Source organism: Manis pentadactyla, chromosome 1 (assembly GCF_030020395.1).
Source record: "Manis pentadactyla isolate mManPen7 chromosome 1, mManPen7.hap1, whole genome shotgun sequence".
Taxonomy (NCBI): Eukaryota; Metazoa; Chordata; class Mammalia; order Pholidota; family Manidae; genus Manis; species Manis pentadactyla.
The window spans coordinates 218266246-218288044 of record NC_080019.1 but is presented as its reverse complement, the minus strand read 5'-3'; the positions used below and the strand labels follow the sequence as shown (position 1 = coordinate 218288044).

At 41.6% G+C, this 21799-nt stretch overlaps 1 protein-coding gene across 2 annotated transcripts; it reads right to left on the bottom strand.

Moving 5' to 3' along the window:
- Nucleotides 1-1609: 1609 nt before the first annotated feature.
- Nucleotides 1610-21572, bottom strand: PROK2 (prokineticin 2). Of its 2 annotated transcripts, XM_057507358.1 has the most exons (4): nt 21276-21572; nt 17772-17897; nt 3113-3243; nt 1610-1908 (listed from the first exon to the last, which is right to left on the bottom strand). In XM_057507358.1, exons 1-3 carry the CDS (start codon nt 21357-21359, stop codon nt 3139-3141), a joined length of 315 nt encoding a protein of 104 aa, XP_057363341.1. In that variant the 5' UTR covers nt 21360-21572; the 3' UTR covers nt 1610-1908; nt 3113-3138. The 2 variants fall into 2 exon arrangements, with proteins under 2 accessions (XP_057363341.1, XP_036734353.1); XM_036878458.2 differs by having other exon boundaries at nt 1610-3243.
- Nucleotides 21573-21799: the final 227 nt, after the last annotated feature.

The window sequence follows — 21799 nt, the reverse complement described above, 5'->3', positions numbered from 1 at the left end:
GTAATCAAGTTTACTTAAGGACAATGTTAAAGATTCCATCTTCAGCTTGCACTAAAAATACAAGAAGAAATATAGAGTTCTCTTTAATGCAGAAGGGAGTACTAAGGATTAACAATTGGGGAGATGATGTCGGAGAATGAAAGAAATGCTAATTCTGAGGATATAGCCTGAAAAACACAGCAAAATGTTGACACAGGAAGCTCATAAAATGTGAATTTTAGACAGTGACTCTCACTGAATACCAAAAGTGTCCTGTTTTTTAAAATTAAAAGGGCCCCCAACTTTAATCTTCTAAAAAATGAACTAGGAAAAGAGTGAGATGAGATTTCTGATATTAAAACCAATGAAAAAGAAAATTGGTTTGTGTATTTGATCTATGGCTGGACTGACTTTGTAAGCAAAGTCCAGCAAGAGAACTACATTGAAATGCTGGGAAGGATGAAGGTCTTCAGTGTGACAGGATGGTTTGTAAGGAAATAGTTTGGGTACAAACTTTCCCACAGCTTAAAACAAAAATAATGTTGCTTTTTAAAAATGGTTGAAGTCAGACATGGCAGTTCTCACGAAAGTTGGTGTTGACAAAGAAATCCAAAGGTCTGCTTGATTTCTGTCTAGTAGCTTCTGGCGTAAGATTTCTACCTTAGAATGGATGGAACCCATTCACAGTATAGACATCAGAGTAGATTGCTGACTTAATTTTTCATGTGTAAATTCTCACTTTGCCTTACCTTATAAAAATTCTGGCCTATGAAGTCCCACCTTCAGGGAGAGACCATCCTAGGGGGCTGGAAGAAACAGCATCACAATCTTTAGAGAGTGAGACTTTGTATGCTTTGCACAGAACTATTTTGAAGACCCTCCATGAAGCATGATTATAAGGTTTTCAAAACAATTATTTGGAAGGTGCTAACTTTGGTAACAAGTGAAAAAACAGTAACCAAATAGAACTGTGCACTGAAAAAAGGGGAGGAGTATTCCTCAACAAAAATAATAACCCAGCGGAGGGGTAATAAATGACAAAGTTCTGTTTTTCATCAGATGGTAATGCTGTGAGTCAGTAGGTACCATTGTTAAGCTTTCATACCCAAACTTCACATTTTATCTCCTGGATATGTATATACAGACAACCTCTTCAGGTAGTGATTTTTAAAAAATATTTGAGTCAGTATATGTTCAAGCACAATTTTGTAAAAGTGGGTTATATGTTTTTTTTATTTGGGGTGAAAATGGGTGATTGACTCAATTAAGGTTTCACTGCTTATGAAAAAGGATGTAGCAGACGTTACATGGAAACAACATTTGGGAAAGCTGCTGAAGGGCCTTATTTTTTACCCACAATCCCACCTGCTGAAGTCTTTCATTTTTTTTTTTAACAGACTCACTGGGGAATGTTTCTTGAATACAAATAAACTGAACCAAAAATACTACTATGACTAAGTATGGTAATTAGTACAGTAAAATCCCATATGTGTACAGGACATGTTAGCCACAGGGGTAAGCTGACACACAAAGGGCAATTGTAAGCCCTCGCTGAAGAAATACATACAGAATAGAGGGGATTTTTTTGGAATGGTTAGTACGTTGGCATGCTCAAGTTTAGTAGGCTAAACACATTTCATAAGTTGTTTATTTGCGACATTGAATCCATTTACAATATTTGGTCGGCTTTCCGAGGCCAGGCTACATGGGCATCACTGTGTGGCTGGCACCTAGCGCCCTGCATGACCCACCTGTGACAAACACTCCATCGTTATTTGCTGAATTCATCATATGGTGACACCCCGGGAGTTCATTCCTGATTACCATCCATTGCGCCAGTCATAATTTTCTTTCATGCTCCCAGACCTCACTGATTTACACATGCTTCGTTTCTTGCAATACCTTGAAACTCATGCAAACAGAACTTTCCTGTATGTAAAATGAAAATGCACATACCGTTTGTGCCATTTCACCAACTTGGGAGTCGGTACCCATTTTAGAATGTGCGCTAATAGAAATCTGCTTGCAGTAAAGACTGAGGACAACTGTGATAAAAATAAGGATATAATATTAAAATAAATCAAATAATAATACAGTACTGTCATTATTCTGATACAGAATTTTTACGCAGCAATACTGATGCAGGTACAAATGGCAGGATGCCAGGCAATAATCCATTACAATAGACTTTTGGGTTACAAACAAGGTTTAATTTACAACTTAATACCAATTTTCAAAAGGTACCTAGTGTTATGCCAGATTAAAATCAATACCTCTTCTTCAAGTGACATTCACTGCAACATCTCTAACCATGAGACTTAAAAAAACAATGTTATAAAAAGAAAGAGAAATAAATGTAGTATGTATTGGAAAAGTCTTTTTTAAAAAACCCCAAATCTAGAAATGTGGATGAAACCTGATGTTCTATTCCTTCTGTCCTTGCACCCATCAAACAGCAGACCCGAAGTCTACCTACTTAGACAGGTTCCATGAAACTTCAGAAGCACCCGACTGCCACTCAACGTAAGAGATGTTGTTGGGTGTCTACTTCAACGACACACTCTTTCACTGTTTAAGTATCAGGGACAATGCTTGATTCTTATCAGTGATTCTGCCAGAAAGCTAAAGGATATGGACCCTGCCCCACACCCCTTACTTTAAAATGCTGGAGGGCCAGGGAGGGAAAACAGGGGAAGAATTAAGGGCCTTAGAAATCTTTGAGGACTGAGACATAAGAGAAGAAAGGGTAGGGGTGTGTGTGTGTGTGTGTGTGTGTGTGTGTGTTGGGGCACGGCTGGGGGGAAGGGGAATTAAGGGAAAAAAAACTTCTCTAACAAAGTATCAGATTCTTATTCTACTCATTTTTGTGAAAATAGATGAATTACTGGCATTGAAATAAAAAAGCCAAACCAAAACACAAACAGGGAAATGAGAACCGGTTCCATTATGCCTTTCACTTGACATTTCTATCCAAAATTAAAATCCTCTTTCAATAAAAAAAACATCATTTAAAAGTCAAAGATAGAAATGTTCCTTGGGAAGGGGAGGAAGCAATAGCATTTCTTTCTGGCATAGTATTTGTTTGGCACAATCACAAGTAAACAGACTTTACAGACATCGTGTGGCTGCTCACATTTAAAGTTTTCTATGCTAAAGCGATTACTTTCGGGCTAAACAATTAAACCGGTTAAACGAAGTCCGCAAACAGGCTAAGCCCGGCATACATGGACACGTGTGATGCATTCTCCGCCCGAAAAATGGAACCTAGAATAAAAAACAAAACTGAAGTCAGGGCAGGAAATGTTTTTAAAAACAACAAGCAAAAAGCCCAAACTACTCTTGAGAAATCTCTTTGAATCATAATAGCTAGTGTTTGCTAAGTGCTAACTATGCATTAAGCAATGTGCTCAGCACTTTATCATCCTTTCCATCCTTACAACCCCTCAGTAGAGATGGCAAATCCTTTAATTACACCCATTATCCAGAGGAGATACTGAGGCACAAACAGATCAGTAAATGGCCCATGACACATATCCAGAACTTGGGGCTTGGCTGGCAGATGGACCAGAAGAGGCCAAGCATTTAAGCACCAAATTATACTGCCTCTTACTTTTATTCACTTCAATCTTTTTAAAAATTATTTTTAAAAACTTTTTAGTAAAGTATGATTGGTATACACTCTTATGAAGGTTTCACATGAAAAAACAATGTGGTTAGTACATTTACCCATATTATCAAGTCCCCACCCATACCCCAATGCAGTCACTGTCCATCAGTGCAGCAAGTTGCCAGAAATCCACTATGTCCCTTCTCTGTGATACACTGTTCTCCCCTTGATCCCCCACACCATGTGTACTAAACATAATACCCCTCAATCCCCTTCTCCCTCCCTCCCCACCTACCCTCCCACACCCCTCCCCTTTGGTAACCACTAGTTCATTCTTGGAGTCTCTGAGTCTGCTGCCATTTTGTTCCTTCAGTTTTGCTTCACTGTTATACTCCACAAATGAGGGAAATTATTTGGCATTTGTCTTTCTCCGCCTGGCTTATTTCACTGAGCATAATGTCCTCCAGCTCCATCCATGTTGTTGCAAATGGTAGAATTTGTTTCTTTCTTATGGCTGAATAGTATTCGACTGTGTATATGTACCACATCTTCTTTAGTCATTCATCTACTGATGGACACTTAGGTTGCTTCCATATCTTGGCTATTGCAAAAAGTGCTGCGATAAACATAGGGGTGCATATGTCTTTTTGAATCTGAGAAGTTGTATTCTTTGGGTAAATTCCAAGGAGTGGGATTTCTGGGTCAAATGGTATTTCTATTTTTAGTTTTTTGAGGAACCTCCATATTGGTTTCCACAATGGTTGAACTAGCTTACATTCCCACTAGCAGTGTAGGAGGGTTCCCCTTTCTCTGCATCCTCGCCAGCATTTGTTGTTCTTAGTCTTTTTGATGCTGGCCATCCTTACTGGTGTGAGGTGATATCTCATTGTGGTTTTTATTTGCATTTCCCCGATAATTAGTGATGTGGAGCATCTTTTCATGTGTCTGTTGGCCATCTGAATTTCTTCTTTGGAAAACTATCTCTTCATATCCTCTGCCCATTTGTTAATAGGGTTATTTGCTTTTTGGGTGTTGAGGCGTATAAGTTCTTTAGATATTTTGGATGTTAACCCCTTGTCAGATATGTCATTTACAAATATATTCTCCCATACTGTAGGATGCCTTTTTGTTCTGTTGATGGTGTCTTTTGCCGTACAGAAGCTTTTTATTTTGATGTAGTCCCATGATTTCATTTTTGCTTTTGTTTCCCTTGCTTGAGGAGATGCGTTCAGGAAGAAGTTGCTCATGCTCATATTCAGAAGATGTTTACCTATGTTCTCTTCTAAGAGTTTTATGGTTTCATGACTTACATTCAAGTCTTTAATCCATTTCAAGTTTACTTTTGTCTATGGGGTTAGACAATAATCCAGTTTCATTCTCTTGCATGTAGCTGTCCAGTTTTGCCAACACCAGCTGTGGAAGAGGCTGTCATTTCCCCATTGTATGTTCATGGCTCCTTTATCATATATTAATTGACTGTATATGCTTGGGTTTATATCTGGGCTCTCTAGTCTGTTCCATTGGTCTATGGATCTGTTCTTGTGCCAGTACCAAATTGTCTTGATTTCTGTGGCTTTGTAGTAGAGCTTGAAGTTGGGGAGTGTAATCCCCCCAGCTTTATTCTTCCTTCTCAAGATTGCTTTGGCTATTCAAGGTCTTTTGTGGTTCCATATGAATTTTAAAACAATTGTCTCTAGCTTGTTGAAGAATGCTGTTGGTATTTTGGTAGGAATTGCATTGAATCTGTAGATTGCTTTAGGCTGGGTGGACATTTTGACAATATTAATTCTTCTTATCCATGAGCACAGGATGTGTTTCCTTTTATTGGTACCTTCTTTAGTTTCTCTCATGAGTGTCTTGTAGTTTTCAGGGTATAGATCTTTCACTTGCTTGGTTAGGTTTATTCCTAGGCATTTTATTCTTTTCAATGCAATTGTGAATGGAATTGTTTTCCTGATTTCTCTCTCTGCTAGTTCATTGTTAGTATATAGGAATGCCACAGATTTCTGCAACTTTGCTGAATTCAGATATTAGATTAAGTAGTTTTGGATTCTTTAGGGTTTCTTATGTACAATATCATGTCATCTGCAAACAGGGACAGTTTAATTTTTTCCTTGCCAATCTGGATGCCTTTTATTTCTTTGTGTTGTCTGATTGCCATGGCTAGGACCTCCAGTACTATGTTGAATAGAAATGGGGAAAGTGGGCATCCTTGTCTTGTTCCTGATCTTAAGGGAAAAGCTTTCAGCTTCTCGCTGTTAAGTATAATGTTGGCTGTGGGTTTGTCATATATGGCCTTTATTATGTTGAGGTATTTGTCCTCTATATCCATTTTGTTGAGAATTTTTATCATGAATGGATGTTGAATTTTGTCAAATGCTTTTTCAGCATTTATGGAGATGATCATGTGGTTTTTGTCCTTCATTTTGTTGATGTGGTGGATGATGTTGATCGATTTTCAAATGTTGTACCATCCTTGCCTCCCTGAAATAAATCCTACTTGATCATGATGGATGATCTTTTTGATGTATTTTTGAATTCAGTTTGCTAATATTTTGTTGAGTATTTTTGCATCTATGTTCATCAGGGATATTGGTCTGTACTTTTCTTTTTTTGTGGTGTCTTTGCCTGGTTTTGGTATTAGAGTGATGCTAGCCTCATAGAATGAGTTTGGAAGTGTTCCCTCTTCTTCTATTTTTTGGAAAACTTTGAGGAGGATGGATATTAGGTTTTCACCGAATGTTTGATAAAATTCAGTGGTGAAGCTATCTGGTCCAGGAGTTTTGTTCTTAGGTAGTTTTTTGGTTAACAGTTCAATTTTGTCACTGGTAATTGGTCTGTTCAGATTTTCTGTTTCTTCTTTGGTCAGCCTTGGAAGGTTGTATTTTTCTAGAAAGTTGTCCATTTCTTCTAGGTTACCCAGTCTGTTAGCATATAATTTTTCATAGTATTCTCTAATAATTCTTTGTATTTCTGTGGTGTCCGTAGTGATTTTTTCCTTTCTCATTTCTGATTCTGTTTATGTGTGTAGGCTCTCTTTTTTTCTTGATAAGTCTGGGTAGGGGTTTATCTATTTTGTTTATTTCCTCAAAGAACCAGCTCTTGCTTTCATTGATTGTATTGTTTTATTCCTCTCAATTTTATTTATTTCTGCTCTAATCTTTATTATGTCCCTCTTTCTACTGACTTCGGGCCTCATTTGTTAATCTTTTTCTAGTTTCATTAATTGTGAGTTTAGACTGCTTAAATGGGATTGTTCTTCTTTCCTGAGGAAGGCCTGTATTGCAATATACTTTCCTCTTAGCACGGCCTTGGCTGTGTCCCACAGATTTTTGCAGTGTTGAATTTTTGTTGTCATTTTTCTCTATTGCTTAATCTCTGTTTTTATTTGGTCATTGATTCATTGGTTATTTAGGAGCATGTTGTGAAGCCTCCATGTGTTTGTGGGCTTTTTCATTTTCTTTGTGTAATTTATTTCTAGTTTCATACCTTTGTGGTCTGAGAAACTGGTTGGTACAATTTCAGTCTTTTTGAATTTACTGAGGCTCTTTTTGTGGCCTAGTATATGATCTATTCTTGAAAATGTTCCATTTGCACTTGAGAAGAATGTGTATTCTATTGCTTTTGGGTGTAGAGTTCTGTAGATGTCCTTTAGGTCCATCTGTTCAAATGTGTTGTTCAGTGCCTCTGTGTCCTTACTTATTTTCTGTCTGGTTGATCCGTCCTTCAGAGTGAGTGGAGTGTTGAAGTCTCCTAGAATGAATGCATTGCATTCTATTTCCCCTTTTAATTCAGTTAGTATTTGTTTCACATATGTGGGTGCTCCTGTGTTGGGAGCATAGATATTTATGATGGTTATATCTTCTTGTTGGATTGACCCCTTTATCATTATATAATGTCCTTCTTTGTCTCTTATGACTTTCTTTGTTTTGAAGTCTATTTTATCTGATACAAGTATTGAAACTCCTGCTTTTTTCTATTAGTTGCATGAAATATCTTTTTCCATTCCTTCACTTTTAGTCTGTGTATGTCTTTGGGTTTAAAGTGAGTCTCTTGTAGGCAGCATATAAATGGGTCTTGTTTTTTTAATCCATTCAGTGACTCTCTGTCTTTTGTTTGGTGCATTCAGTCCATTTACATTTAGGGTGATTATCAATAGGTATGTACTTATTGCCATTGCAGACTTTAGATTTGTGGTTACCAAAGGTTCAAGGTTAACTTCCTTACTATCTAAGAGTGTAACTTAACTCACTTAATATGCTATTACAAACACAATCTAAAGGTCCTTTTCTTTTTCTCCTCCTTTTTCTTCCTCCTCCATTCTTTATATATTAGGTATCACATTCTGTACTCTTTGTCTATCCCTTGATTGACTTTGGGGATAGTTAATTTAATTTTGCATTTGCTTAGTAATTAGCTGTTCTACTTTCTTTACTGTGGTTTTATTCCCTTGGTGACAGCTATTAAACCTTAGGAAGACTTCCATCTATAGCAGTCCCTCTGATATACACTGTAGAAATAGTTTGTGGGAGGTAAATTTTCTCAGCTTTTGCTTATCTGGAAATTGTTTAATCCCTCCTTCAAATTTAAATGATAATCTTACCGGATAAAGTATTCTTGGTTCGAGGCCCTTCTGCTTCATTGCATTAAATACATCATGCCACTCCCTTCTGGCCTGTAAGGTTTCTGCTGAGAAGTCTGATGTTAGCCTAATGAGCTTTCCTTTGTATGTGGTCTTATTTCTCTCTGGTTGCTTTTAATAGACTGTCCTTATCCTTGATCTTTGCCATTTTAATTACTATATGTCTTGGTATTGTCTTCCTTGGGTCCCTTGTGTTGGGAGATCTGTGCATCTCCATGGCTGGGAGACTATCTCCTTCCCCAGACTGGGGAAGTTTTCAGCAACTACCTCCTCAAAGACACTTTCTATCCCTTCTCTCTCTCTTCTTCTTCTGGTTCCCCTATAATGTGAATATTGTTCTGCTTGGATTGGTCACACAGTTCTCTCAATATTCTTTCATTTTAGAGATCCTTTTTTCTCTCTGTGCCTCAGCTTCTTTGTATTCCTCTTCTCTAGTTTCTATTTCATTTATCGTCTCCTCCACTGTATCCAATCTGCTTTTAATATCCTCAGTTGTGCTCTTCAACAATTGGATCTCCGACCTGAATTCACTGAGTTCTTGAATATCTTTCTGTACCTCCATTAGCATGTTAATGATTTTTATTTTGAACTCCCTTTCAGGAAGAGTCATGAGGTCCATATCATCTTTCTCAGGAGTTATATTAATTTTACTCTGGACCAGGTACATTTGGCATTTCATATTTGTATATGGCGCCCTCTAGTGTCCAGAAGCTCTACTCTCTGGAGCTGCTGAGCCCCTGAAGCAATGTTGGGGGTCGCAGGGGAGTGGGATTGCTGCCTGGAGGGAGGAAAGAGCTGTTTCCTGCTTCCTGGCTCCTATGCCTGTCTCCACTGCCCGAACCAGTGGGCCAAGCACACAGGTACAGGTTTTTGTCCCAGAGCAGTCAGATATGGATCCCTGCTTTCCACAATTGGCTGTAATCTCAGTCTCTCCAGGAATTCTGCCTCTGTTAACTTTCCAATCCCCTAATCACAAGAATATCATGAAAGCACCGTAAAATGTAGGTTTGTGCACCCAGAGCAGATCTCCAGTTAGGTATTCAGCAGTCCCAGGCCTCTACCCCTCCCCAACTCTGTTTCTCTTCCTCCAGCCAGTGAGCTGCGGTGGGGGAAGGGCTAGGGTCCTGCCAGGCCACAGCTTTGGTACATTACCCTGTTCTGTGAGGTCTGCTCTTTTCTCCAGGTGTATGCAGTCTGGCGCAGTCCTCTTTCCTGTTGCTCTCTCAGGATTAGTTGTATCAATTATATTTTTGTATTATATGTGGTTTTAGGAGGAAGCCTCTGTCTCACCACTCATGCTATTAATCTTTTGATAGCATGCTGCTACTTAGGTTCCTTAAAGAGCACACAACCCACAATGCATGACCACATCTACATAACGAGCAATATGCATGCACTGACAGTGAGCAAGATCTGAATTCACATGTTTGCACACAGATGCCAGAAGTGGTGAAAATCCCAGGAGGTGGGGGTAGAAGAGAGAACTAGAGGAAAATCATGGGAGGCGGCAAGTTTGATATGCAGAAATGTAACAAACCATACCCTGGACCCAGGAGAGCCAGCAGGGAAAGGCTGACTACCTTCCAAGAGACATGCAGGTGGTATTTCTAAGAGCTCCGCCCACACCACCAGTGAGGCTGGGCTGAGAGAGTCAACCAGCAGCTAGTGTGGTGGTTTGCTGTGTCAGGGGCAAGTGGGGCACCCTCAAAAAAATATATGCTTTCTAGGTGCAAAGAGAAAAAGCATTCTCCCTCCCTTGGGAAGGGTGCCCTCCTGAGACTCTGCCTGCTTCGCAAGCCATGGGGAGTAGTTGCACCAGAGGCCTGGAGGCTGTGGACAGTCAATGGCATGGGATATGGCAGATGACTCCGATGGGGGAATGTGAGAGGGGCAAGCTATTACCTCAGGGATCCTAAGTTTACACATGCAGAAAAATGCCTGTGTCCTATTTCCCAACTCAAATGCTTTATTCCATATCAGTATCATACTTGTGCATTTCCTATTGCACGCCGCCGAAAGAGGCCGCCCCACACCCATGATCTGTCCTGAGGAGGAAACTTAAGATGCATCTTTCAGATGCCTTTAAATAATCTCTTTATACATAAAGAAAAAACAGGGCTGTCTGCAGACAGTGACAGAACCATTCCAACCTTATTATGCGGCTGAACAGACAGGTCAGACCAATGCTGGGACAGACCAGCTGTGGCCCAGGCTCCTCATCTGGGCGTTCGCCTTGGATGACACCATGCTCACGTTCTTCTTACCTCCTTTTTCTTCTCTTCCTCTTTCTTCTTTCCTGCCTTCCATTTCCAAAATGGTTCTGGAAGGGCTGGGGAGATGGTTTGAGATCAGTAAATACACAGGGGAGAAAGGGCAGCAAAGGGCAGGGCGCATAGGTGGTGGGCAGGCAAAGCCGCTCCAGCGCCTCAGGCCGTCTGCAAGGGCATTGCTCTCATGGCTGCAAAGACACCATCTACACGTGGGCCCCAGGTGCGTCGGCTCCACACAGACAGGGGCTCAGAATGGTTCTGTCACTGTGTATGACGAAGAGTGCATGGCTGACTGGCTCACTGCTCATCACCAAGAGTAGGTTAGGGAAGCTGGGTGCAGCCGGGCTGCTCAGATAATCACGAGTGGAAAGTATGAGAAGTCAAGACCCATGAGCTTTGTGGTCTGTTCTGGCCCTGAGACTTTGAGAGCTTCTTGTGGCCAAGCCTAAAACTCCTGCCCGGGCCAGTGGTCCTCAATTGAGGGTCATTCTGCCCTCCAGGGGGACATCTGGCCAGGTCCAGAGATGTGTGTGTTTGTCAAAGCTTGGGGAAAGGGGTGTTAGTGACGTCAAGTGGGCAGAAGCCAGGGATGTGGCTAAACATCCTAAAAGCCACAGGACAGCCACTCCCCACCCTGATGAAGAATTATCCTGCCCCAAACATCAGTCGTGTGGGGGCTGGGAAGAGCTAACAAGGGCAGCAATCTCCAGAGAAAAGGAACCTAACATAAGTGAACTATCATGGGAGTGAACTGCTTAGATGGCAAACTGCTTCACATGGAAATGACCACACACCTTTCTTTTACTCAGTCAACCACCAGATACTGAGTGTCACCAACGTATCAGGCCCTGTTATAGGAGCTGGAGACAGAAAAGTGAACAGGACAGGAAAGGTCTTGGTCCACCATGGAGCTTAAATTTTAATGATGAAAGACAGACAACCAGTAAAATAGTTTCAGCTAATAAAAAGTGCCCTCAAGGTGCTTACACTCACGTGCTTTGTGCATTTCGACACTGTCGTAACTCTTGGGCCTGTAACGTGGTGGGCTGGAAGCGGCTGAAAGGAAAATAACACTGGCACGGGCCAGGCTCCGGGCTGCATAAGGCATCGTGTGTGAATGTCCCACTAAATGCCAGGTTTTCACCTTGTTTTAACACAAGCTACATGGCTTCCTCTTGAGGTGAAAGAACGTGTCTGACTGAGGTCATCTAGCTACAAATGGGACGCATCATTATCAAGCCCAGCCGCACTTCCTTCCAAACTTTGCTCTCCTTTCAAACACCTCCAGGCTCTCTGAAGAAAGGGACTGTCATTTATGAGCACACAGCACTGAGCCTGGTACCTGGGAGACACGCAAGAAAATATCAGCTACGCTCCTACAAACCACCAGTGCCCCCACCATAGGCGGTGCTCTGTCTGAAGGCGAAGGGGCGGCATTCCAGGTCCTGAGGCTTCCCCCCACCCCACAGACCACTGCCCAGCACCGAGATTCCGTGAGGCCCAACGGGATTCACACCACCAAACTCAGACATGGATGTTCTGTGACATGAAAGCAGCCCAACGCACGGAGGCCCCTGCAGGGCATAGCAGGGGGCCTAGCAACGTGTTCACCAGCCAGATGTTTTGGGGAAACTTTCAGAAATATGTTGGTATTATTCCTTGGCATCAAAACAGTCTGAGCCCCCACCTAGATCTGTACTGACCAACCTCAACATAATGATTAGCCTGCCCTGCAGGTCCCTTTATACCTGGATACCCTTTTGTTATTCTTTTCAAACCTGCCTCCCTTTTTTGAGATTCGGTCTGTGTTTCTCCCTCTGCCCCCCAAGCCTTTCTTAACTGCCCCAGCCCCTAGCATTTTCCTTTTTCCCTTCCAACTGTGAGCCGCTGATGACAGAGCCCACACCTTTCAATACTATACACTTGGTAGACACCTGCCAATTTCCTGAGTGGCCCATTCACCTCTAGATCTACATATGCCGTGTGATGAGCCTGACAGGTGTCTAACACCCACAGAGGCCTGAGAAGTGCTTCCGGAAGATGCACCCTGAGATGTACAAATACAGCCAAGGAGCCCGCCATTCAGTCCAGCCTTGATGGTCTGCTTTAGAATAAACTCAATCCAATGTTTCTGGTAGCCTTGAGTTCCAAACTGCAAATCCTGGGGGTTCCCCAGGCACAATCTTCGGCACTTTTGAAAGGCATGATTCTTATTTGTTTGCAGGACTTTTACAGGGAATGTAGCACTGACACAAGATCAAAACCTTGTTGGCGATTTCTTTCAAGACGATTATGTTGAAGAAGGAAATAGAAGGATACATGAAGAAAATCTAGTCACGTGACATAAAAAGTACCCATCCCGAGGGGAAGGGGGCTGGGGTCGGGGGCAATGGGTGAAGGGGGCCGGCTATATGGTGATGGGCTGTAACTAGACTTACGTTGCTGCTCTTCACCGGGTAGTGCACACAGATGGAGAATTATAATGCTGTGTGCATGAAACCTGTATGTTCTATACAGATTTTACCTATAATAGATGTACTATATATAATATACATAGAATAATATGATAATAAAAGCACCGGTACTATTGTGATTTCATTTTCAATAAAATCAGTTTTTCAACAGAAGCACATACTCAAAATATTCAAATGGTATATAACAGTGCCTGAAATTAAGACAAAAAGCCCCACACTCCCACCACAATGTCTGGTTTTAATATGATCAAGATTGCCTCTATATCTTAATTTGGTTAAGTCTTAAATTGTTCCTTCTTATTTTGCTTGGAATAGTATATATTCATATGACCCCAAATAATAATACAGTTCTTTAATCTACTTGCCTCTTGTGAGTAGAGGGTCAGCATGGGGCCTGGGCCAGGGGAGGCTCCCTCACCCTGAGAGCCCTCTGTGGCTGGGGGAAGAGCAGAGGGAAACAGCGAATGGGGGGGTCATCCTCCCCAGTTGTGTGGAATGTCACTTGGGTTTGGGGAGCTGCTGGAATGCAGGCCTTGGGGCCTCTGGAATTGGGGTGGGCAGCACAAAAGGTTTGTGAGAAATAAGAACAGTAGCCCCCCTACATACACTTCTGCTTCCATCTGTGGCAGCCACAGCCGCCCGTGCAGATGAGAGGACAGAAGAGCTGTGTGCCTGGGTAGCTGCCACGCTCCCAGGGCAATGAGGATGCTGAATCTGCCCCAGTGTAGCCCGGTATGGCCAAGCAAAGGAAGTATTAGACCAGCAGAGCTCAACCAGCACAATCTCCAGCCCCCAAAGCCTCCCAGGGGACAGATGTCATATTTTGGACACACTTTCGGTTGTCACAACTGGGAGGGGCAGGGGCTACTGGCCAGCGATGTCGGTAAACATCCTATGATGCTGCACAGGACGGCCCCTAAAACAGGATATCCGGCCCCACATGTCACAGCGCCCAGGCCAAGAAACTCTAGATTAGACTAGAGTGTACTTGTGTCTTGTGAGGCCCTCTGGCAATGAGCCTGAATCGCACCTATGACGCTACCCCACAGGTAAAATGTGCAGAGCGGCTCTTGAGACCGATGACAGAACAGATGAGGGAATTAGCATGTTATACTTTCATCTGCGCATCTTGTGCTTAATTCTGTAGTTACATTCATTGTATTTTAGTTATTATTTTTTTAAGTTTTATATTCTACTCTGAAGTTATAATTAGGTTTATACTGTTTCATCATAGGTTGGTTCTAAAATGGAAACAGCTAGTAATTTTTAAAATCTTCCATGTCTTCCACAAACAAGACCCAGATTTTAATTTGAAATATTTTCTTCAGAAAAGGAAAACGTACTGGTCCAGTTTGAAAGTGCAACTAGAAAAATAAAGCTGGTGCTAAAAATGTTAACCTAAAAAGTGGAACAAAATTAAAAAAAAAAAAATATATATATATATATATATATATATATATATATTTTAGAGGAAATCCAGTTAGTTAAATAGTAAAAGAATCATCAAATAATAAGCAATAAAAAGCAAAATCACATAATTAAGAGACTTTCAAAGTTAAGCAGAAATCAGAGTGGGATAGAAATGGCTAATCTTTGTAAACTCTGAAAAGTGTAGGTATCAACAGAAACTAAAATAGTGTTTTTTAAAATACAACAGCAAAGTATTCTCTGTAGACATATGATTCAGTAACTCATCCTTAATTAGGTATTTAAAAATTGTTAAAAATGAATACATGTTAAAACTATCATTGACCTAAAAATGTGTTTAGAAAACATGCATTCCGTTCTTCTTAGGTAGACTAATATTTTATATTTTTGAATTATCAAGTGTAAAGTTAAAAACTATGCAATTATAAAATTCCTGCTTAGCAGTAACTGTAAACTGTACAAATTAATTAATTGATACTTCTGAAATAAAATAGTAAACTTAACTCAGTGGCTATCAATTCCTATTTATGGTTCTCAATTGCACTCATCAAATATTTTTCACTTTATCAAAATAAGTAGACTTTGTGGCTAATGACTAAGCCACGCCAGAGTGGAAAATTTACAGTGTAAACAGGAGCAGCCTTCACTTATTCACAGCCTTGCATTTTTAAATCACCAATTCCTCTGACCATGACCAGTTAATCCATGTTTTTAATTTTAAAAAATTAATGAACACATCATATTAAAAAAGAATTTTCAATATACTGTCTATATTTTTACCATCTATCAATGAGCCATTAAACTTCAGAGCAAAGTTGAATACTGTATACTAGGATATATTTGTAAAACATTTTTTCCTTGAGTTATTCTGAATAAAATTTAGTAGAGAGATATCTTGGAAGAAAGCAGATTTTTTGCCAGGAAAGGTTAATTTCATCCCGAACAAGTAACAACTCTGGACCATCTCTAAAAACAGGTTGTTGAAACGACCTATAAAAATGTATTTTCAAGACAGAAAAACAACCAATATGAAAAGTGGTAAAGTTCAGTTCTAGAAACACTTTTCAAGAGGGCAACTGAATAGGGGACAGTTCATATGACATAAAACCATATATACATATATTTTTAGTAGTTTGGTTTTTTCACTTAATTATACATGAAAACGACAACCTGTTATTAAGGAATCATTGTTAAAATTGTGACAAAAACAAAAGCATAGCAATGTGCCTGGGTTTATGGGAGAAAACTGACTTTGCTGACTTTCAGAATTGACCTTATGCTACACAGAACTAGAAGCTCGCCAGAAACCAGGGAAACAGGATTTGGTTCTTTTTTAAAAACATCTCAGATGTGGAAAACTCATCAGAACTATAGAGTGAGATGAATTCCCACTCAGAACCATTATCCCTCATCCCTGTGAACATCTTACCCACACAAACCAGTTTTGGTTAAGTGAAGTACACGATATTTCAGTTAAACACGACGGCAGCTTTCATGGAGGAGGAAGACTGTAGTGACTAAACCATACAGACAGTGGACAGTCAACAGAAGTGAAGCCCAGGGTCTGCCCTCTGCCCTCTGACCTTGTAACATCGACCAGGTTGTTTTTCATATTGGTTGTTTTCTGAGCCCCTTTGAAGCTCAGTGTTGTTGTATGGAGGCGGGTGGCCAAAATAAGCCTGCTTGACAGGGTTCTTGTGAGTATAAAGTAAGAAGTATATACACAACAGGGTCAAGTACGTCACAGCATTCAGAAAGTGGCAGCTATTGTTGCTATTAATTCAAAAAGAGTTCCACAGAATGTGTCCACTTGTTTTAGCAAACAGGCTGGGTGAGGTTAAACTAACACTACAAAGACAACATAATTCTTAAATTTTTCAGCAACGGTGGCTCAAGTGTACAAGAGAGACTTACATCCAACAAGGATGATGGAAGACCAGCAAATGCCAACGTGGCAGGCCGGCTCCACCGTCCCCTGGGGAGCCTGGCGCTGAGACAGCCAGTCAACGGTTTAACACCTTTCCTGTCTTATAACAGCCAAGACGAAAAGGTGCATGTCATGTTTAAAAGTGACAGTACAGTCTTGCGTGGTAAAACCACGGGGCGGAATGGTCTGAACGGAACAGGAAGTGTTTCTCAAGGAAACCGCAGGAAAGCCAAAGTCAGTTGTCAGACAGGCCCGAGCGGGCGGTTTCCTATTACGGCTCACAGCGCGATACCGAAGCCAGTTCTTTTCAAAACAGTAACCATTATCTGTCATTGTGGCATATCAGAAAGATGTCCTGGCTCTGCTACACTCTTCAACCCTAACCCGCAAGTGAGAAAAAAAGGTAGAAGGCAGAATTCAGTACACACACACACACACACACACACACACACGCACATATATACATGATGGGTAGAGAGACCCCGAAACCTGCCTCCAACAAGCCCCTGCCCTGGGGACACACCCCTTAAGGGCTCTGCACTCCACTCCACCGCTGGGTGAGAGAAGGAGGTATGCTCTGAGGGCAAGGCCCTCCAACCTGTGTCCCCAGGGGATTCTGCTGAGATTACAGTTTCAGAAGTTTTGAATCTGAAGGGCAAGGGCTCTCCAGGGTGCACAGACTTCTCTGCTCCCTCCTGCCTCCCAGCCACCGGCTGCCCGGCTTAGACTCAACAGGAGAGCCTGCCACACGACCTCGAACACTCAGGCCAATCCTGCCACCGTTCGGTCATGCCACTCATTGTCCATAACTTTTCCTCAGTGTTTTATGACAGTTGGTGGTGATAACGAGTTGCTAGATAATAAACTGGAAAATGAGATATTCATCTCTAGGATTGTGAACGATATCCTGTAGTTAAGAGTCAAAATACAGGGCTTTTAAATTAAGATACAAGAGTGATGGTGTCACTGATGATTTTCTGCCAAAAACAGACCATAGAAATTATCTGCTTCTGCCTTATCAGGAGGTCTGACATTAAAAGTCTTTTCAAGAACTTCTATACCGATTTGTGTATAGAAGCACATATGGTACATATATGTGTGTGTGTGTGTGTGTGTGTGTATATATATATATATATGTATATATAGGACAAAAAATATTTGTCCTAAATTCTAAAGCAAATTCACGTGTTTGCAATCATTTCTGCAACATGTTTCTAATGCTGTGAGAGTCAGGATATGAAAATGATCATGAGAATAAGAATGGTAGAGGATGCAATTCTTTACAATGCGAGCGGAGGAGAAGGGAGAGGTGGTTTTCCACAGTAATCCTCTCTAACTTTCCATTTCAAGCAGGTTACCCTGATCTTGTGTCACACACGCCGTGCTCAGAGCTACGTCACCACAGCATATGAGAACCACTGTGAGTCCAGATACGGATACTAACTTTCCGAGTTAGCGGATGACAGCTGTCTCCCACTTTGCCCAGAGGTGTGCAAATCCTTATGCTCTTAACCCAGATACTGACAGCACAACACATGCCTCCACCACACTGGGGGTCCTTGTCGCAGGCCTGAAATGTAATAAACAGACAAATATAGATAAGTAGGAAAGGCTCAGGGTAAGGAAATCTAAAATTAGCGGTAAAAAATGCTCTTTAAATATCCAACAGCTATGCTTTTAACAGTCACATAAAAAAAATAAAATAAAAAAAAGAACTGTCATCTTCATTTGCCTGCCCATATTTACAATAAAATCTGATCAGATTTTCCAAGTTTTTAAAACATGGCCTGAACGGTGGCCCACACATTATGAAAATCTTAAATAGACACAAGATTAAGACAAAAACAAATCAGCTCTCTTCTAGTGCTTCACGGCTGGATCGGCTTTGAACTTGAAGAATGAGTCTGTATTAGTCTTAGACCATACATGGCCATTAGGAACTACATAAATCGAATCACAAGATTTTATTACTATTAACTGCAGAATGCATTGGGCCCAATTTTAAAGAGGGATTTAAATGGTCTCTAAATCTGGCATGAAATGCTCTAGACTCATAAAGGCACTGATGTAAATTTTAAAAGGGCTCATTTTCCCTTTCAAATATTTGCATTTTAGTTCATGAGACATCATGTTTCTCACACCGACTTGCTTTTCGCCATTTCCTCTTTAAAGAAAGAAATCTCAGAGGTTAAGAATGGACAGACCAAGACTTTTGCCTTATGCTGCTCTCTTTTTGGGTGAGTAGCGGGAGTAAAGGTAATTATTAGCTGAGGATATACATACGTGCACATTACACAATCAGCTGAACTATTCTCTAAGATCCATCAGATTTAGAAATGCAAGTGACAGACGCAATTATCAACCTTGAGATGTGATTACTCAAAGCATCTGTTCCCAACATAAAAATGGCATATACACCTAGTCAAAGAATTGTTTATGGATGAATTTCCATACTCTACTAAACAGAAATAAATAATGAAGTGTCATTTTTTTGCACGAAAAAAGATCAGAAGAACTGCTGTTCTTTCCTAGAACCAACAAAAAAATAGGACGCTTTATTTGAATGGTACGCAGTAATCTTTTTTGTTAGCAAACTGGGAAAAACATTCTGTGCTGTATAAGACTGAAAAGACTATAATTTAGACACAAATTTAAATGTTTTTATTGGTAACAATTAAAAAAAAACCTTCAAAGTTCTTAGTTTTGGAGACTGCCATAACTTCTCAAAACATAAATATATGGGCATACCCTTATTATTTTTTGTTAAACGTGACCAACTAACTATTTTGCTTTAGTGTTGGTTTATTTCCTCCACTGGAATTTTTTGGTTCAGTTCGTTCAGTCTATTTAAAACAAGTATCTGGGCAAAACCCACAATTTTCACCTATGGGGTATTTGGACATTTACAAGACAACATCTAAACATCTCTATTTTCCAATTTTTATCTGTATGCCAGAAATCATGTGTATGTGGCCATTATAATCCAGGAATGAGATGTTCAGTACATGATACTTCCCAACACGGTTATCACAAATCTATGTGGACATATAAATCAATTTTAAGATAACTGCATATATTACCAAAAAAAGTAATTGTTTAAGGTGGAGGTTTCAGGCAGTACTTAATTTCAACAGATGCTCAAGACCTGGAATTCTGAAGCCCCAATAGCTCTTTTTAGAAAACAATCAAAATCCTGCCAAAATATTTTAAAACTTCAATCAATCACCTGGATGTTTAATATCCTATAGATGATATATCTAGATGAGTTACTGAGTCTTTCACTTGACTCCAGATGGTTCCTGTCAGGGAAACATAACTACGTTTCTTTATTGCCAACTTGCTTTAGAAAATTTTAAAAAATTTTCTTCTTGAAAAACTGAGTTAAAATGACAAGGAAAATGGCACATTTAACTCTAATAGAGCCAATCTAAACCTAACAGATAAACATCTAATGTGATAAAATTTAATTTTGTAACAAAAAGCTTCAGTTCTTGGAAATATTTACAAAGAAACTGCAAAAGTTTATATATTTTTAATTAGACAGCTGCTTCCTAATGCCCTGCATCCTTAACCCACTGCAGATCTATTCACATAGGGCTGTCCTGTGAATGGAACAAAAAGATACTTATATTGCAAAGGAATTTTGGGCCCAAAGGATTAGGAGAAATTTTAAATGAGCCAGCAGGGGAAGAAGAGGAAAAAAACCTAATCATGTTTCAATTCTCATGTATTATACAAACCTGTAAAGACTTTATTCAACCACACAGAATAACAAAGCTGTTCAAATACATCTCTAAAAAAAATTGTCTTAACTATTCTAATAAAAATCATGGCGCTTAATAAATTAAGTATCTATTGGCTGTAACGAAATGCTGTGGTAATCCAGGGCTTTCAAAATGCTGTAAACGTATCCGCTAACAGGGAGACAACAGAACTTGATTTTCTCAAGACAACTTAAAATAATTTAAATATTTTATTACCTATGTATCATTTCAACCATACAGGTCTTATTTAGATCCTATAATGTGCACTTAAGTCTGTGAAGTAATTTAATGGAGGTGTTAAATAATTTCAGTCTTAAAAAGAGAGTGAAGGAGCTGACCAACCAAGGAAATGGTGGTTTTGCATTGTTGATGGTAAAGAAGACTAGCCTTTATTTTCTACTGTAACCTCCTCCTTCATATTCACACAAGGAAAATAATTGGTGAGACTGGGAGAGAACTGAACCTTCTCTAGTAGAAAATTTCTGCTTCCAAAAATGATGGAGATCTCCTCTCCAAAGTAAAACATCTACATTGCCCCAGCCTACTGCAAAATTGTGCCAGAGTGCTGGAGGCGCTTTATCGGGAATTGGAAATGGAAAACCTCCACAGGGAGAACCTCAAGACGCTGAAAACAAGGCCTGGAACCCACAAGAGAGGGCCCACATTGCTTTGCAAAGCGCACACATGGCCCCGCACCAAGCTATTTCAAAGGGTTCGGTTCCTTCGGCGGGTGGGTGGACAGCGAACTCCTTGACTATAGGACTGAGACTCCCGGACTCGCGGGACTTCGGGTATTTGACTTGCCTCTTTGCATTTCAGGAAGGGGCCCTCAAGATTATAAGTTTCGAGGCTGGAACGGCTCAAATAGGTGCTTAAGACTGAAAAATAAAACTTTCAGCTTAACAGAGAAACAGACCAAACGCGAGGAGAGAACGCGGGATACGGGGCAAGGTGGGGAGACACTTGGGTCACTTTGCCTTCCAGGGCACGCAGTGTCCCGCGCCGTCTGCTGCTTTTGGAACCGGGCACTTTTCCAAGCGCGCCTGGGGGTAACCGAAGCAGGTGTCCCCGCCCCGGGCCACCCTCCCCGGGCTGCTCGCCTCCCCGTCGCCGCTCCCTCCCGAGTCCCCCGTGCGCAACGCGGGTGCGCCTCCCGGGCGGACAGGTGCGCCCGGGGCGCTTACCCCGGTGATGACCGCGGCGTCCCCGGCGGGGGGCGTGAGCAGCAGGAGCAGCAGCAGCAGCGGGGCGCAGCGCGGGCTCCTCATGGCGCCCTGGGGGCTGGCGGCGGTTAGGGGCGCGGGGCCGGAGCGCCGAGCAGCGGGCGGGCGGCGGGCGACTGGCGCGAGCCTCGGGCCGTTATAAAGGCGAGCCCCGCCGTGACTCACGCCGGCGCCCGCCCGGCAGCACGCGCGGGGGGCACGGCGCGGGCACACGCCCCACGCCCCACCGCGCCCGCGCGCCCACCCCGGCCGCCGCCCTCCGCGCCGCGCCGGTCGCCCGCGCTGCCTTCCGCGCGCGCCTGGAGCGCTCTTGTGGCCTGAAACACACTCATGTGCTGTCCCGGTTTCCAAAGCTCCACGTGCCCGGCGCCGAAAACTTGGAGTTCATTTGCTCTACAGATGTTTCGGGAGCGCCTACTACGTGCCAGGCGCTCAGACGCCTGGCAGGCGGGCGGGCGCGGAGAGGGGTGGGGCGGGGGAGGGGC

Bases quoted from the DNA above. Each gene is read 5' to 3' on its own strand.
- PROK2 (XM_036878458.2), bottom strand. From the start codon at position 21,359: ATGAGGAGCCCGCGCTGCGCCCCGCTGCTGCTGCTGCTCCTGCTGCTC. The intron at 17,898-21,275 runs GTAAGCGCCCCG...ATTACATTTCAG, and splicing joins ACGCCGCGGTCATCACCGGG to GCCTGCGACAAGGACCCCCA. The intron at 3,244-17,771 runs GTTAGTATCCGT...TTTTTATTCTAG, and splicing joins GTCATCCGCTAACTCGGAAA to GTTCCATTTTTCGGGCGGAG.